The 16,061-nt window shown below is 41.1% G+C and overlaps 1 protein-coding gene across 1 annotated transcript in view; it reads left to right on the top strand.

The window, feature by feature from the left end:
• KMT2C (lysine methyltransferase 2C) overlaps positions 1-16,061 on the top strand; it is a 311,979-nt gene that overhangs the window by 109,226 nt on the left and 186,692 nt on the right. Inside the window, exons 4-6 of the mRNA XM_026652136.1 lie at positions 7,499-7,705; positions 11,586-11,731; positions 13,717-13,826. Coding sequence (XP_026507921.1) covers positions 7,499-7,705; positions 11,586-11,731; positions 13,717-13,826 — 463 coding nt within the window. The remainder of the gene's footprint in view (positions 1-7,498; positions 7,706-11,585; positions 11,732-13,716; positions 13,827-16,061) is intronic.

The following is a 16,061-nucleotide window of genomic DNA, read 5'->3' as shown; positions in this document are numbered from 1 at the left end:
TATGAAAAATCAGGACGGGGTGAGGGTACTAGGAGCCTATATAAGAAAAAGCCCCAAATATCAGGACTGTCCCTATAAAATTGGGACATCTGGTCATTCTACCCCTTCCACACCCCAACCTCCTGCCCCAGCCCAGAGCCCGCACCCAGCACCCAAACTCCCTCCCAGAGCCTGACCCCCTCATCCTCTCCTGCACCCCACCCCCTGCCCCAATCAAGGTACCTCACTTTATTTTCATTTACTTCCTATTACTTATAATATAGGAGGAGCATGAAGGAAAAAAGAATGAAACCCGGGGTGGGGGGCGGGGAGGGGGAGGAGATAAGTGAGGCTTTTTCTTGGCTGGGTCCGGGGGGGTGGGGGTGGACTTCCAGTAATGAAGCTGCGCACAGGACCCCACTAACTCTAAATCTGCTACTGGGTCCCTTCCAATCCTATGATTCTATTTCAAATTTCTACAATAATTCACCCAATCTACACAAACCAAAGGTTCACACTTATCTAGTTCATCGTTCAAAGTGCTATGGTATATATGTGAAAAAGGGATCTGAAGGCAAGTTTAGACACCAAAAAAGTTTGTCACATGAGCCTTTTTAAAACAGACATTGTAAACATCAAGTAATATCTGTCCCTCCCAGCAAACTGCTATAGAAAAATAAAGCACTGCGCAAACTACAATGAGCGTTTTAAAATGATGATATAACCCAAAAGACAGTTTGCAGACCTTTTTTACCCCTGTTAAAATGGAAATCCTGGTGCAGCCTTAACTGTCATGGTGCTACATCCCACCGTAATATTGCTACCATACATTAGGGCCAGGATTAGAGATAATGGCACAAGCTTGGGTCATTTGGTCAATGGTTTCCTCAGGTACAATCTAACTCCTTCTCTTCCCAGAAATAACTGCTTTTAGTAAGTAAATTGTTCTAAAACTCCCATTGATAGCAAAATTGTCTTGAAAATTTCTTGCACAATAGGGGCTGGAGGAGTGTTTGGGAAAGAAGGACATCCATTGAGTTGAATGGATCAGTTTACGTGTCTCAGAGGTATTGCGTCAGGCTTTTCATCTCCATGAGATGTTCTGATTTATCTGAGCACATACCATTGAGATGAATGGGACACTTCACATCTCTGCAATCCTCCTGTGTTTCAGAGGGTTGTGCAGAACGCTCCCTGCTAACACTGGACCCCAAAGTGGAGTACAGAGTCTGGGACTCCCCTCCATCTCTCCTTGCTGCCTTCAGCTAGGATATGTGTTCCTAACAGCCCACTGGTTAGCACCTCCCTTCCTCCATGTTGCTCCTCTACTATTGGGCAGGGGGAGCATGAAGGGGCCAGGAGGAGGACAGCTGATAGCAGAATGGCAACGAAGAGTTTCCAGGAAGACTCCAGGTGCCTCCCATTGGTGCGCTCCCCCCATCCTCAAAAAGCCAAAAGAAACTAACTGCCTAAAAACTTCATTAACATTGAGGTAAGGTTGACTTCAGTGCCTCATGCTATTGCAGAATGTTGAGTGCACCTGGACTTAGTTAGTGATCCATTTGGATGAAGATACATCTCTCTTCATATCTGAATGCGAGATGAGATAATGTTCTGCAAGTAATCCCTGCACCGGTCAGTATGACTGTTCCTAACACAGTGAAGGGCAGTTGGAGTGCATGCAGACAAAGGAATGAATATAATTATGTGGGGCACAGCATACAACATGAAAAGGCTCGTTTACATTGTCATTCCTTGTTGTAGCCACAGGGCAGCCCTGGCTGAAACGGTATCTTGCCAGTGGCTCTTCAGGGTGGGGCTGGTATGCGCTTTAATGTTGTATGTCTGGCTTTTCAGAGGTTTAAGTAGAGGTGCACTTGACTTTGGCGAACGGGAAAAGGTATTATTGGGCAACCTTAACTTTGTGTTAATTTGTGAATTGTACCTTAATTTTCTAGTTGACTGTTTGTGAGCAAGCAAGAAGAGCTTGTTCTTCTCTTGTAACTGAAGAATGTGCAACCACTTACACAATACTACATGTGCTGAAATGAAACCGTCTGAACAGTAAAGTCTGTGTTTTAGGAGGGCTTCTAATGAATGTATGTCGCTACTTGAGTGGAGGAAACCATGATTGTTTTTCTTCTTTCCTCCATGACTTGAACCTTTTCCATTGGTTCATTCTAGGGCTTTTTTGGTGGTATTTTATTTCTGGTTGGAACATGGATGAGTGGGAGGACTCAATAAATGTGACTGGCATCTTAGTTTGTTGTCAGGGATTTGGGTAGGTTCTGCTGTTGGGATGGATATTGGTTCAGATTGCTCTGGGGAACAGGGACTTAAAAGGTCAAGCTGCTCTACTGAGCATGTTTTCGAGCTCACTAGGTTTTGTGGTAGCGGGTACAGGTTTAGCAGCTGGAAGTTTGGGTCTCCATTTATGGTTTCTCAACAGGCCCTTGACTAGGAGCAGACATAATCCTTACTAGGTATGTCTGTGCTGCATTTTAAAAGCCATGGCAGTGAATCATAGAGTCCAGGTGTACAGGCTCAGGCTTGTGCTGTGGCACTAAAAACACTAGTGTAGATGTTCCAACCCAGGGTGGAGCTCAAGCTCTGAAGCCTGGGGAGCCTAGGTGGGTTTCAGAGCCTGAGCTCCAGCCCAAGCCCAAATGTCTACACAGCTGTTCTTAGCGCCGTAGTGTGAACCCAAGGCTGTACACCTGAGCTCCGAGACTCGCTGCTGTGGGTTTTAAAACGCAGTGTAGACATACCCACTGCCCTCGATCAAAATATCCTTCCCAACCTAACTACCATTGTGCAGTATATTGTAGTCTAGTTGTCCTCGTTGATGCCATTTTTTGCTCTGTGTGTGTGAGAGAGAGAGAGAGAGAGAGAGAGAAACAATATGAAACACTCTTGATAGCTTCTGTCTTCTCAAAGAGTCTACACTACAAGCTCTACAACGGCACAACTATAGACACTTCCTACAGCAGCAGAAGGAGTTTTTCTTTCGCCTCTTTGAGGGCAGTAGCTAGGTTGATGGAAGAATTCCTCTAGCGGTGTCTATAGCAGGGCTTCGTAAGTCGTCTTAACTATGACTGTTAAGGGTGTGAATATTTCACAGCCTGGAGTGACAAAGCTAGGTCAATTTAAAGCCATGCCTGCACTATGAATTTACATCGGTATAACTACGTTGCTCACAGGTGTGAAAAATCAACACCTCTGAGCGACGTATTTATAACGACTTAACCCCCTGTGAACACCGCGCTATGTCGACAGGAGGATTTCTCCTGTCGACATAGCTACCACCTCTTGGAGAGGTGGACACCTACGCCAGTGGGAGAAGCCCTCCTGTTGGCTTAGGTAGCATCTTCACTGAAGACTTTCCATCATGCTGTAATGTTTAAGTGTAGAACCTCCCTAAGTTTTAGGTGTAGACTAGGCCTAAAGCAGTATTATTATTCCATCCTGAATGGCAGTGGGTCATGCTTTGGATTTTAAGCAGTATATAAGAGAACAGAATTTGGCCCAAACAGCTGAAGAATTAAATCATGAATTTCTATCCATTTTAACAATATCTGGAACAGCATAAAGATATAGGTATAATAGTGGTCTGCTTGCTTTTCCATTTCAATAAATTATGAAGAGATCAGTAGGTGGCATGTTAACTTGCTCATTATCCCCATTTTAAAATATTACTCTGTTCTGTAAACATCCGAAATCTGATCACAGGACTTGATTTTATGAGTCGCTGAGTTTCCTCAACTCCCGCTGTCTTCAGTCTGAATTGAGATCTCTTCTCCACTCCCCTTAAAATAAACTGAATATTGATATATGGGAAAGGACTTGTATTTTTAAATTGTTTGTCTGTCTGTCTCACGTGTTAGTAAAAGAAATTAGCCTTTGTCTATACAGACAGGGTTTAAAATATTTACGAAACACTTATTAGCTAAAAGGCTAAGGGAGTATCTACAAAGGGAATTACATTCCAGAATAGCTATTCCTGATTAACTCAATGTGTGGATGCTCTTATTCTAGATTAGTTTAATCCCTGTAGATTAAGCTAATTCAGAATGAGGCACTCTTATCAGGAATAGCTATCCTGGAATAACAACTCCCTGTGTAGACAAGCCCTGCGTTTGTTATTCCTAGGTTAGCACAGAAGATGAGAAGGCAGACTTCCATGAACAATGTGTGCGCAAACGACACACACCCACACCTCCCTTCCAAACCGCTGAGAAGTGGAGGCTTCGGAGATTTCTACTTGGATTCTATTCATGGGTTCTGGTGTGGTTGGGGGTATCTTTCATATAAATGTCTGGCTATTAAATACTTGATAGAGTTGAAGCCCAATTGCCCCATATTTCTTTTAGAAATGAGAAGCTTTCTTTTTCTCCTTCTACCTCAATCCTAGAGTCCTCTGGCTTCTGAGAGAACGTAGGATCTCTATTGTTTGATTCCTTCCCAGATTCTTGGCTCCTGAATGGGGGAATGTGTGTCTGCTACTGGGCCCTTAAACCAAGGCTGCTGCTTTTTTGCTTTTTTTCTTCCTCTCTGAATACACCAGTACTTACATCAGCTGCTGTGGTTCATAGCTTTTCCCAAGCAGTAGCGTGAAACTGACATGATTCTTTACATTTTCACAGATGACCACACCATTCTGAATAGCAGTCATGAAACTGACTAATTTTGTTAATTTCAACCTATTGCTGCTTGGGAAAGCTGCAACCTGCAGCAGAGACCCTGCAGCTGTCTCCAAACCTAGAAAGTCCAGTAGTGCACCAGTACTGGGTTATATAATAGCATCATATTTTAAATATCTTCTATTTCATTCTTTATGCATCGTAATGTTTTGTTTGCAATTTTGATTGTTTTACATTGAGCAGCTTTTTTTGTTTAACTATTCATAATGATCCCAACAACTTTTGTAGGTTGTTCCAGTTAATTTATAGACCAGCCACATGTGTATGAGTAGTTCAAATTATTCCTTCCAGTGTGGAAAACTTTGCATTTGTAAACACTGAGTTTCATCAGCCAGTGTGCTGCCCTTTCACCTACCGTTAAGTTCCTTTGAAGTCTCTCACAGTCCTCTTTAGGTTTGACTACCCTAAATAATTTTGCCACCTGATCTGCAAGCTGTGTGTATGAGGGCAACTCACATGTTTTCACCTAATACTCTGATTGAGCCATATTCTCTGAAATATGAATAGCTACTAATTTGTTGCTCTGCCATATAACATTTGAAATTACATTTACATTTACAGCCTGGAAGAGAGATCTCTCTCATCTTTATGCCCTCTTCATGGAACTTAGGTTTTTCTTTCTTCAAAACATTTTTGTCTTCAGGCAGATTCTTGTAAAGATTTCTGAAATTAATCCATTGCCTAGTACTCAGTTATGAGCAAAATCTCTCCTGTGGGTTGTACATTGTAAGTATAGGCCAACACCTATCCTGTGTCAAGGATCACTGGGGGCTGGAGAGGGGTCAACATGGGGCATGAATATGCACTAAGGTTCTCTCCTAGAGCAGCAGGATGGGGGTCTTCTCTAGCACTCTCTTGAATGCTATGAGGGGGATCCAGCTAAAGCTCCTGTTGAAGCAACCTGGCCCCAAAAGGTTGTGGTCTGCCAGTTTGGCATGGCCAACTCCACATACATGGTACAATTGGTAGCATGTTGCTGCTTCTTGGGCCACTGTTAAGAAGTGCTCCAGAAAATCATGTCTTCCTGTTCAGCCTTTCCATATGAGACAGACCGCTGTGTGCTAGCAGGATGTCTCAGGGACCTTCTCTGCACCCAGTCCGCTTCCCCATCTTCCCTTCCCCAGTGGCATTGTATTGTAAGGGCAAGATTTTGTCCAGTCTCAGAGTACATTAAGTCAAGGTTAAATGGCTGTATTGGACTGTCATAGTCCTCTGTTCCAGGCTGCAACTTTTCCCTTTTTAGTTCTTCGTTCTTCATTCTGCTGTTGCTGCTGCTTGTACCTGACTTTGGGTATGTCTATACTAGAAATGCTGCAGCACCACAGCTGCAGCACTGTAGTGTAGCTGCTTACCAAAGCAATGGAAGGGGTTTATCCATTGGTGTAGTAAGTCCACCTATCCGGGAGGCGGTAGCGAGGTCAACAGTTTTCTTCCATCAACCCAGCAGTGTCTATAACTGGAGCTTAAGTCGATTTAATTATATTACACAGAGTGTGAAATTTTTTGCAACCCTGAGCAATGTAGTTAAGCTGTCCTAACTTCGTAGTGTAGACCAGCCCCTTGACTAGCAGTGCAGACGATCTGTTATTTTTTCCAAGTCCTAGTGAACACTGTACTGTAATTGGATCTCCAGGGGACTTTTTTTATTTTCAACTTACTGCTCCCAAAGTCCAAATATGCCACTTCAGAGATGTGCTTAAATTCTATTTAAATTGAGCTCTTTCCAAACCAGGCTTCCACCCAAGTGCCAGATTCCCTTAGGCACATTTTGGGGATCACAGGGACATAAATACACATTAAAAAAGTTGCTCACTTAGGCGTAAAAACATGTCAAATGATTTTTCTCTTTACACAGTTTTTATGCAAATTTAAAAAGTTCACATTTTAGGTTTGTGAATGTGATTGTTTTAGAAATATTGTGCAGTAACCTCCATATGATGTGACACAAGGAGTGCTGCCAGAACTGTCATTATGTTTTGAGTGTTAATACAAGATTGCAAATACTACAGGGATAACTTACTTAACAGGTCATCGCACTAAATACCTGTACGTTTCCTCAAGTATAAGTTTAGGCTGCTGTATTTTTACAGTGTTTGTGTTAAATGGATATATGTATTTGTATATGATATGTAGATATAACCTGTCTTTATGTAGTCATTGCTGTGAATGTTCCATTATTCCGATCTTCCCATTAATTTTTTTAAATGTGTGAGTGATGTTTTGTATACAATAGATAATGCATGCATTTGTATTGTAGATGCATGGTTATATGTTATACATACTGTGTGTGTTATAGGTATACGTGTGTATACATACACACACTGTGTGTGTGTGTGTATGTGTATGTAGTGTCAATGCGGTGAGTTTTCCACTATATTATCTTTTTGGTGGATATGGGATTTTAATAAGGTAGTTCATCTCTTTCCCCTTCTCCCCCACCACTCCTTTCTTTCAATCACCACCATTTAGATTTGCACACACCTTTTGGATACAGTAGAATATGTGAAGTTTTTTTCCCTTGATAGACTAAGGGTTTTTAAGCATAGGAAAAATAAAAAATCTTTATTAACTTGGGTGTTTTCTACATTTTTAACAGAGATCTGTGGAAAAAAACAAAACTACTGTTACATGACTTTAAATAATATATTTAGTAGTTAAATTGCAAATTTATTTAAAGATACACTTTAGATTATTGTTTATATTTTATTTATTGTACTTTGCATTCTGTTTGAGGAAAGTCAGATTGATACAAAACATGACAATTAATAGGAAATCCTCCAGATTATCCTGGTTTAAAAAAAGTTTCCTCTGCTTTGCAGCGAACAACTCTGCGCCTTTTGTTACTGTGGTGAACGAAGCTCATTAGGACAAGGAGAATTAAAACAATTCAGTCCAACACTAGCGTTTATCATCCCCTGGAAGAACCAGCCTTTAAGTAAGAGTGAAACCAACGACAGCAGCGATGGAGCTTATGAGAGAACTCCAAGGCAAAACTCAGTGCCACGCAAACAAAGGGGACAGAAGAAGTAAGTCTGTTTCATCATAAAAACTTCTGTCATGATTTTGTTGTATTGTTGATTTATTGTAGAGAGGCCAGGAAGCATATATGCAAACATTGTGCAGTGATAAGTGAATAATTTGAAATTTTGAAATTATTTTAAAACCACATGATGCTTAGTATTATAAATCTGTGTTTGAAAAATTGCAAACCATGTCAGAAAAATAGCAATCTTTCTTCTGCTTCTTATTGTTAAGGTTTTTTCCCCTAGAAGTGAGAACGTGTTCTTTTTTTTGGAGAGTACAAAAGTAAAAGAGACAGACTTACTTTAAAAGTACAGATGTATTTGTACTCTTGAAATATCTTAGAGAGAGCATGCAAAAGAACAGAAGAGGAATAACCAATTAACCGGTTGATTTCTTAACTGTTGTGTTTGTGTACATTGGGGAGACAAGACATTTGTGTGTGTCACCTTGTAATCTTTCTTCCTTGGCCCCCTCCAAAAATAATCCTTGTGACTGTGAAAAGCAACGTGCTATGTGAATACAGTATATTCTACTGTGATTAGAACTCTGTTTGTTGTTTTTGTGTATGTCAATGTTCTGTTTTTAATCCATTGAAGTATAGTAGTATCCCAGGTGCCTTTTGCAATACAGCACTTTTTAATAGCTATTTCTGAAAAATTACATTCACGTACACATCCCTGTATGGTCCATGCGGAAAGGTTATTGAATATATTTATGGAAATGAAGTTTAAAATACATCCATAACTGCGAATGCAGATTTTTTTAGTATTTGCATAATGGAATAGATTTTTCTTAATATATATTTGGATTTTGTAATTCTGGGTTTTTGCCGTTACCATGGTTAGATGTGTTCTTGTTTCAGAGCTGTCTTGCTAATATGTGGATTCAGTTGTGCTGGCTGATTAGTAGAGGTTTTTGTAGCCTATGGGAAAGTGCAAAATTAATTTAGCTTGGAACAACTAAACAGCTCTGTCCCTGGAGGGTGATGATGTAATCATCCCCAAGTGCCATGCTGGCTAACATCCAAGTTTAAGTACTAAAGCATTGTTGTGTTGGAGTTTTCTGATTGGTTGCTAGCTTTGGACTGCTGCCAATACAGTGAAGAAGTGAAGTAGGAAATGAAACAATAACAAAGAGAGGCAGCCTTTTAAAAGGATTTAAGGTGGTACATTTTAAGGAATCCTGAATTATCAAGGCATATGTAGCATTAAAAGTACTGTAGACATTTAAATTTTAAATTCATATTAGGTTGATTCAGTTTAGATAAATTTTAGTTTAATAGCCCTTAATTAAGTATGAATGCTGAATCTCTATATAAAGCTGGCAGTGATTTTATTCATTTGATATTAAGGAACTATAAACACAAATTTAAAAAAACAGGTATTCAGATTTCCTTATTATAAAATCTGATATGAATGTGTAATTCTTTTTTAGATAGTAATTCAGTTAACAGGAGCCTATGTTGTTAATATCTGGCTTGACTGCATCTAGGGGTACTTGCCCTTTTGGGGTAGAGTGGGTTAATTTAATACATCGTGTTTTATAAGGTGACTATTTTGTTCATAGTAATAGGTTTTAGTCTTGAAGGTTTTGATTTCTGATGTTACACACTTTTTTTTGTTATGACATAAGTCATTAGGATATAACTTTTAGTGCCAAGGATTGAAAACTTCACCCACAAGGAGAGAGAAACTTTTCTTGACAGATGTGGGGGGGAGGGGTCTTAACCATCAATTTTTGCACAGCTTAAGCTTTCACTTACATTCCCCCCGTCTCCTTGCCCTTATGTTTCTGAAGGTAACCTTCGAAATAAGCCAAATGTAAAATGAGAGAATTTTTTACTCCTAAGTCAGCACACAGCTCTGTTGCCTGCTGTAGCTCATAGCTTTATGGTAATATTTACAAGCAATAAGGTAAAATTAACATAAATTTGGTCAGGTTCACTGTTCTTTTTCAGAAGGGTATAAGCATCATGAAACTGTCAAGAACTATAGCAGTTTCATGCTGCTGCTACTGTCGACATCTATGAACAGCCACGGAGGCATATGCTTGATTTATTAATGAATAGGGGACTGCCAAATTCACGGCCATGAAAAACACGTCACAGACTGTGAAATCAGAGTTCCCCAGTGAAATCTAGCTATTGGAGGGGCGGAACAGGGCAGGCCTGGGGGCGCCCCAGCTGGGGGCTCCTACCATTCACTGGGATCCAGCTGTTAGTCTGCCAGGCTGGAGAGGGACGGGACTTCTCCTGCGTGGCTGCTTTTGTGGGGAGATCAGACTGAAGGCAGCAGCCAGAGAGCTTCCTGCAGTTCAAAGAGATTCCCAGAGGTGGAGGTGGGTCTGATCTCCCCCATGCTGCTGAGAGCGCCCCAGCTGGGGACTGCTAGTCCCCTCGGGGCTGGGGTGGGACAGGACTTCCTCTTCCCTTGCACGGCCACTCTCAGGGGAGATCAGACCCACCTACCTCTGGGAACCTCCCCCAGCTGCAGGAAGCTCTGTGGCTGCTGACAGCTCTGAAGGTTCCCGGCAGCACTGGTGAGATCAGAGCCACCTCTGGGAAAGCTCCGCAGCTGCTGTGAAGTAAGGGTGGAAATCCTGCAACGCCCCTATATCAGCTTTGTGACCCCCCACAACCCACTTTTGGGTCGGGACCCCCATGATTACAACACCATGGAATTTCAGATGTAAACATCTGAAAATGTGAAATTGACCAATTTTAAAACCCTCTGGCTGTGAAATTGATCAAAATGGACTGGGAATTTGGTAGGGCCCTAATGAAGAAGGAACCAATAAAAGATTGAGACGACCCAAATTTCAGCACCCCCCTCCATGGCAACCACTATGGTAGCTGAGGGGACTAGACATCTCAGTAAGGCTTAGTGCAGTGCTTTAGAAATCCAAGGCAGAAACTTTCTTTTTAAGTGGGGTCGAGGGAGTCAGGTTTCTCTGGTTAATGGGTTAGTGAGTCTGATGTTTAGTGGATAATTTTTTGGTAAGTTGGGTTAAAAAGCCAGAAAGAAGGATACCCTGTGCTCAAATAGTATACTGTGTTGTTTGTGGGGTTTTTTAAAGAGGTTTGATAGATTCTTCCATTGCATCATAATCTAGTGCTTTTTGTGTCATTAAATTCTCCTTTTCTACCCTCTTTCTCTTACACTTTGCTATTTTGTGAATTTCGGTTGTGTGGGACAAAGACATCTGCTGCCATATAACCCTACTCCCTTCTTGGCCTTTTTCACCCTTCCCCCATACACACTAGCTGTCTGCTATCCTAGCAGCTTACCACTGTCTGGTAGGGCAGAGTCTCCTTTGAGAATATTGTCAATGCTATACCACAGACCAGCTGTCGAGGTTGCAGAGAGAAACCATAAGAAAGCTGCAGCTGACACCCTCTGTTTACACCACCTCCCTCTCTTTGTTCCAGGTTTTCCCATTTCCCCAGAGAAATATCCCTTCTTTGCCTGGATCTATATCTGCCTGTACTTACCTAACAGTTCTCTTCTGGAGATGAAGCAAGTCAAACAAAAAATGCAGTTTGAAAAATTTTAGTATGTATATCCTGAACAATGAGACGGTCAGACTGGACAAAGGGCCATTTAACACAGTCATTTTTTCTGGTGCATATGACTTTTAACTGAAAGCATTGTTCTTCATTTTCTCCTACTGATATAAATACTGTGTCAAAATTCAAGAAACTGGGCTATTTCCCCTCCCGCCCTTTTTCTTTGATGTATATTTTATCACACTTAGGGAAAACTCATTTGAGGCATTCTGGTTTTTTTTAGATCATTTAAAAATCACGTAGCTAATTGAGTTATAAATTTAGACTGTTTTAATTGCAGAGTTACCTACCCACATTTTTTCTCTCCTTCTCTACAGAGAGAGACCTCGACAGAGTATAGCATCATGTACAAGTGTAAGCACTCAAACTGCTTCTGATGATCAGGTTGTCAAATTCTGGGATGAACTCAGTTTAGTTGGCTTACCAGATGACATTGATGTCCAAGCCTTATTTGAGCCAACAGGTGGGTATACGTTCAGCTATTAATTGTATGTGGTACGTATTTATAATGGTTTAACTGGAATTCAAACTAAACTTTTGTTTAAATAATTCTTTAGTTTGGTATAGTGATTGCCTCTTTGGGGGAAGTGAGGAGCAAAGGAGAAAGAAACAGAGATAATACTTCAGAGTTTAAACTGTCATTTTATACAACTCCTAAAGGCCCAGTCCTACAAAGTCTCCTTCTCATGTGGCTTCACTGGGGCTACCTGAACAAATAACAATTAGTCATGAGAGGAAGGGCTTTCAGGATCAGGTCCTAAGATTGTAATATACATTTTTAACTTTAATGTTTCATTTAGGTGTCTGTCAGAAAAATCAAGAAGCGTTGGGCTATTTTCTCAGAACATTTTGGTTCAAATGTTGCCCTACCAGCAATCTACACCATATGCTTGTGTATAGGGCCCTACCAAATTCATGGCCATGGAAAACGTGTCACGGACAGTGAAATCTGGTCTCCTCCTGTGAAATCAGGTCTTTTGTGTGCTTTTACTCTATACTCTACAGATTTCATGGGGGAGACCAGTGTTTCTCAAATAGGGGGTCCTGACCCAAAAGGGAGGGTTTCAGGGGGGTTGCAAGGTTATTTTAGGTGGGGGTCACAGTATTGCCACCCTTACTTCTGCACTGCCTTCAGAGCTGGGTGTCTGGAGAGTGGCGGTTGCTGAATGAAGAACCAGCTCTGCAAGCAGCAGCACAGAAGTAAGGGTGGCAATACTATCCTTTGGCGGATCAAAGCAAGTTCGATATAACGCGGTTTCACCTATAACGCAGTAAGATTTTTTGGCTCCCGAGGACAGCGTTATATTGGGGTAGTGGTGTATTATCTCTGTACTGAGCTTTGTAGTAGTGTCACTTTTTTCCAAAATTCTCTGAAAATTGGTTTCAAAATTTGATTGCAAAGAAACCTCTTTTAAATGAATTTAAAAAAAAAAAAAATAGTGTGGAGTCTGGTTGCCTGATGTTGAATACATTTTAATTCTTCCAAGTCATCACTATTGGAAAATGCTTACAATTATTTCTTTCTATTTACTTTCAGTCCCTTTTTTGTGTTACTAAATGCAGAGTTGCAATATACAGTTTATATGCTTAATAGCAAATTCCAAGAGGTACATACCATGAGTCTTATATGGTATGTCAGCATAGAATACCTTCAGCTGAGGCGAGAAATATTAGCAGTTCGTCATTATACCATATCCTTATGGTTTTCATTCTTTCTCCAGCAGCTGAACTGAAAGCCATTTTAACAGGTACTTTGAGTCCTGGAAGCTCTATTTTTGTAGTCTAAGTTTCCCAATATGAATACAGCAGGCTCTTATTTGTGAGTGTCTCTGTATAATGACAGCTCACTATTGTAGTCACAGTGTTTTTACAAAACAATTTATGTACCAGCCCTGTGCTTGGCACCTTGTGATCTTTTTAAAATTATTATTTGTTTACGGTAGCACTCACAATGTGCTTGGTGCTTTCCCAACAGACAAAAGGAATTGATCCCTGTCCCAAGGAGTTCAAAGGCTAAGGACAAATATACAGACAAACAGTTAAATAAGTGAGGGGCAAACTGAAGTTAACTTTGAGCGTATATGTACACACAGACATGTCACAGGTTTATTTGTATATTTTGGGGTACAAAAACTAGAAGCTGAAAGATATATAAATATGTGTGAAAACATCTGGGGTTTTTTATATATAATAAAAACTGCAGTATGTAGAGAAATCGTTGATTCCTTCCTCCCCCCACTCTTCCTGTTTCAGTAAAAGACTATTGTCCTAATTCTGCAAGCACTTACCACTAAAATTAAGCTCTGTATTCTCTAGTAAGGATTGCAAGATCAGGTCTGTTTTTTTGTTTGTTTTTAAGGTTTTTCCTTTGATGCTTATTTTGAAACTCAACTGCTGCTTGGCAAAGTTGTAAAATTGTGCAATTCTTTCTCAATGATAATGCATTAGGTCACTGCTGGGCTCATCACCGCTGTGCAGAGTGGTCATTGGGAGTATGCCAGACTGAAGAGCAGCTATCGGTGAACGTGGACAAAGCTGTTGTCTCAGGGAGCACAGAAGTGAGTAGAAAAAAAAGAACATTTCCCCCAAGACTGTAAAATAAAAAAAAAAAATTTTCAAATAAGAGTACAAAATGTCACTCACTGAAAATACCAACTCCTAGAGCTTCGTTCTGCCTCCTACATTCACAGTAATGCGTTACTGTACAAGTAATCCGATTGTAATCTACAGTTGATTTCAGTGGGAAAACTTGTGGAGTATTAAGTACTACTCAGCTTGAGTTTGCGTGGCAGAATCAGTTCCGTGGTTATTAGAAGCTGGCAAGGGGTTCACAGGAAAAAAAATAAACGTGTTCAAATTAGCAAATGCCTTTTTCATCAACACTAATATTCATCCTAGCCTTACAAGTTTATATAATCAGAGTGCAGTTAATATGGTGTCGATATACCCAAATACTCTTTAAAAAATTGCAATATAGGCGTCCATGCTCTAGGACCCTGCAAGGTGGGGGGGGCCCAGAGCTCAGGCTGCAGCCCAACCCTGAACGTCTATACCGCAATAGAAGAGCCCTGCAGCCTGAGCCCAAGTCAGCTGGCATGGGCCAGCCACGGGTGTCCAACTGCGGTGTAGACATACCCTGAGGCAATCTAGCTGTAGGGGGGAACAGGTGCAGAAGTGTCTCCCAAGTGCTTGCAGGTTGCTTAGCAATTAGAGTGTGTTGTGTGACTATGATATCCACATGATAAATTGCGTTTATCATGCACCTTTTAGGAAGTCAGCTGCATTCTGTCCACCAGGTCATCTGCACTAGGGCTGTTTCTAACACTCAACTCCTGAACAGCATTCAGACAACTGCCATTAGGGACAAATAAATAAACCAAAACTAAACTCGGCCATAAAAATGTTTTATCCAACAAATATACAAATTCCACCACAAAATTAAAATGGTGAAAGGGCAAAGATGGGGAAATATTCAACTTTAGACCCATGATTGATTTAAATAGTTATTTTTGATGAACCATTAGGGCTACATCTTAGTGCATTATACCATCTGAAAACCAGGAATCACTTCTGTATCAGTTGACCCAGATCCAGCTCTAGTAGACTGCAATATGTTGGACCTTAAATTTGTGTGACTTCATGTGTAGAAAAATTTATTTTAGAAGTTTCTGACATATTCATAATAACTTTTTTTCTCCTTCAGAGACCTGTACTGTTGCAGTCAGGGTACTTAGGCAGCCTGCCTTCCAAGAGGAAAGGATAGGTAAAGCAGTCCCAATAAATACAGTGGCCCAGGCCGCCTTGAGGCTCTAAACTGAGGCCCTAGAGGCCCTGCGTTAAGATTAGTGTTTGGTTAAGAACTGAAACTGTTTCCCTGAACTGTGTGCTGTGGTTTTTAACCTGAAACATTTGGTTTGCATCTGCCACTGTGGGGGGTGGAAGTAGGGAGCACTACTTCCCATGCAGCTGTAGGAGCAGCTCTGCAGCAAGTACTGAGCAGCTCCCTCATGGCTGCCTGCTGCTGTGCAGGAAGGAGAGGAGATAGTAGTTCTGGCTGCTTCATTGCCTGCTTCCCTGCTTCTCAGGTTGTGAGATTCTTGGAGAAAGCAGGATGAGAGCTCAACTGGCTCTGCCTGAGTCTAGGAGCCTGTCTAGCAAAGATGGGTTCCCGCCCTCACCTGGCCACTCAGCTTAGCCTGGGAGAAGTCGGGGGAAAAAGGAGAAGCAGACAGAACAACCAATCAGTTATTGTTCCCAGATTCTTTGCACCAGCCATAGGTTAGAGTAGCTTGGAGGCTGCTCTAAGTTGTACTAACTGTTTATGATTGACAGGATGTCATAGGTCAACTGGTTATAGCTGGAGTACTGCGTGTTACAGCCACTTCCTCCTCCCACCCTCAGCACATCCCTCTGCACCAGTGACTGCAGCAAGGGAAACGTAGGAGCTGGTTATGCCAGCGCTGTACCCACACTAGGGAATCCAGCAGGGGACCTGTGGGTGATTTCCACTGTCATTGCCACATGAGCAATGCAAAGGGAAGAACAAGGCAGAGACTCTGTCCTGGAGTATTGACAATAATGTTTGGCTCTCAAACCGAAAAGGTTTACATTACCTGCAATAATGTATTATTATATAACAATAGACAATATAATAATCCTCCAAAATACTTCTATATACATGCATAGTATTATGTAATATATTTTGGCAGCTGTTCATTTGATATATTTTTGTATTTACAGCTGTTGCATTGTGCGTACTTCAAATTTTGCTTTTCTGGTGTTATCCTCCTTTA

Source organism: Terrapene carolina, unplaced genomic scaffold, assembly GCF_002925995.2.
Source record: "Terrapene carolina triunguis isolate 2854851 unplaced genomic scaffold, T_m_triunguis-2.0 Scaffold111, whole genome shotgun sequence".
NCBI lineage: Eukaryota > Metazoa > Chordata > Testudines > Emydidae > Terrapene > Terrapene triunguis.
The sequence above is the reverse complement of the archived record's forward strand: the minus strand, read 5'-3'. Positions and strand labels throughout refer to the sequence as shown.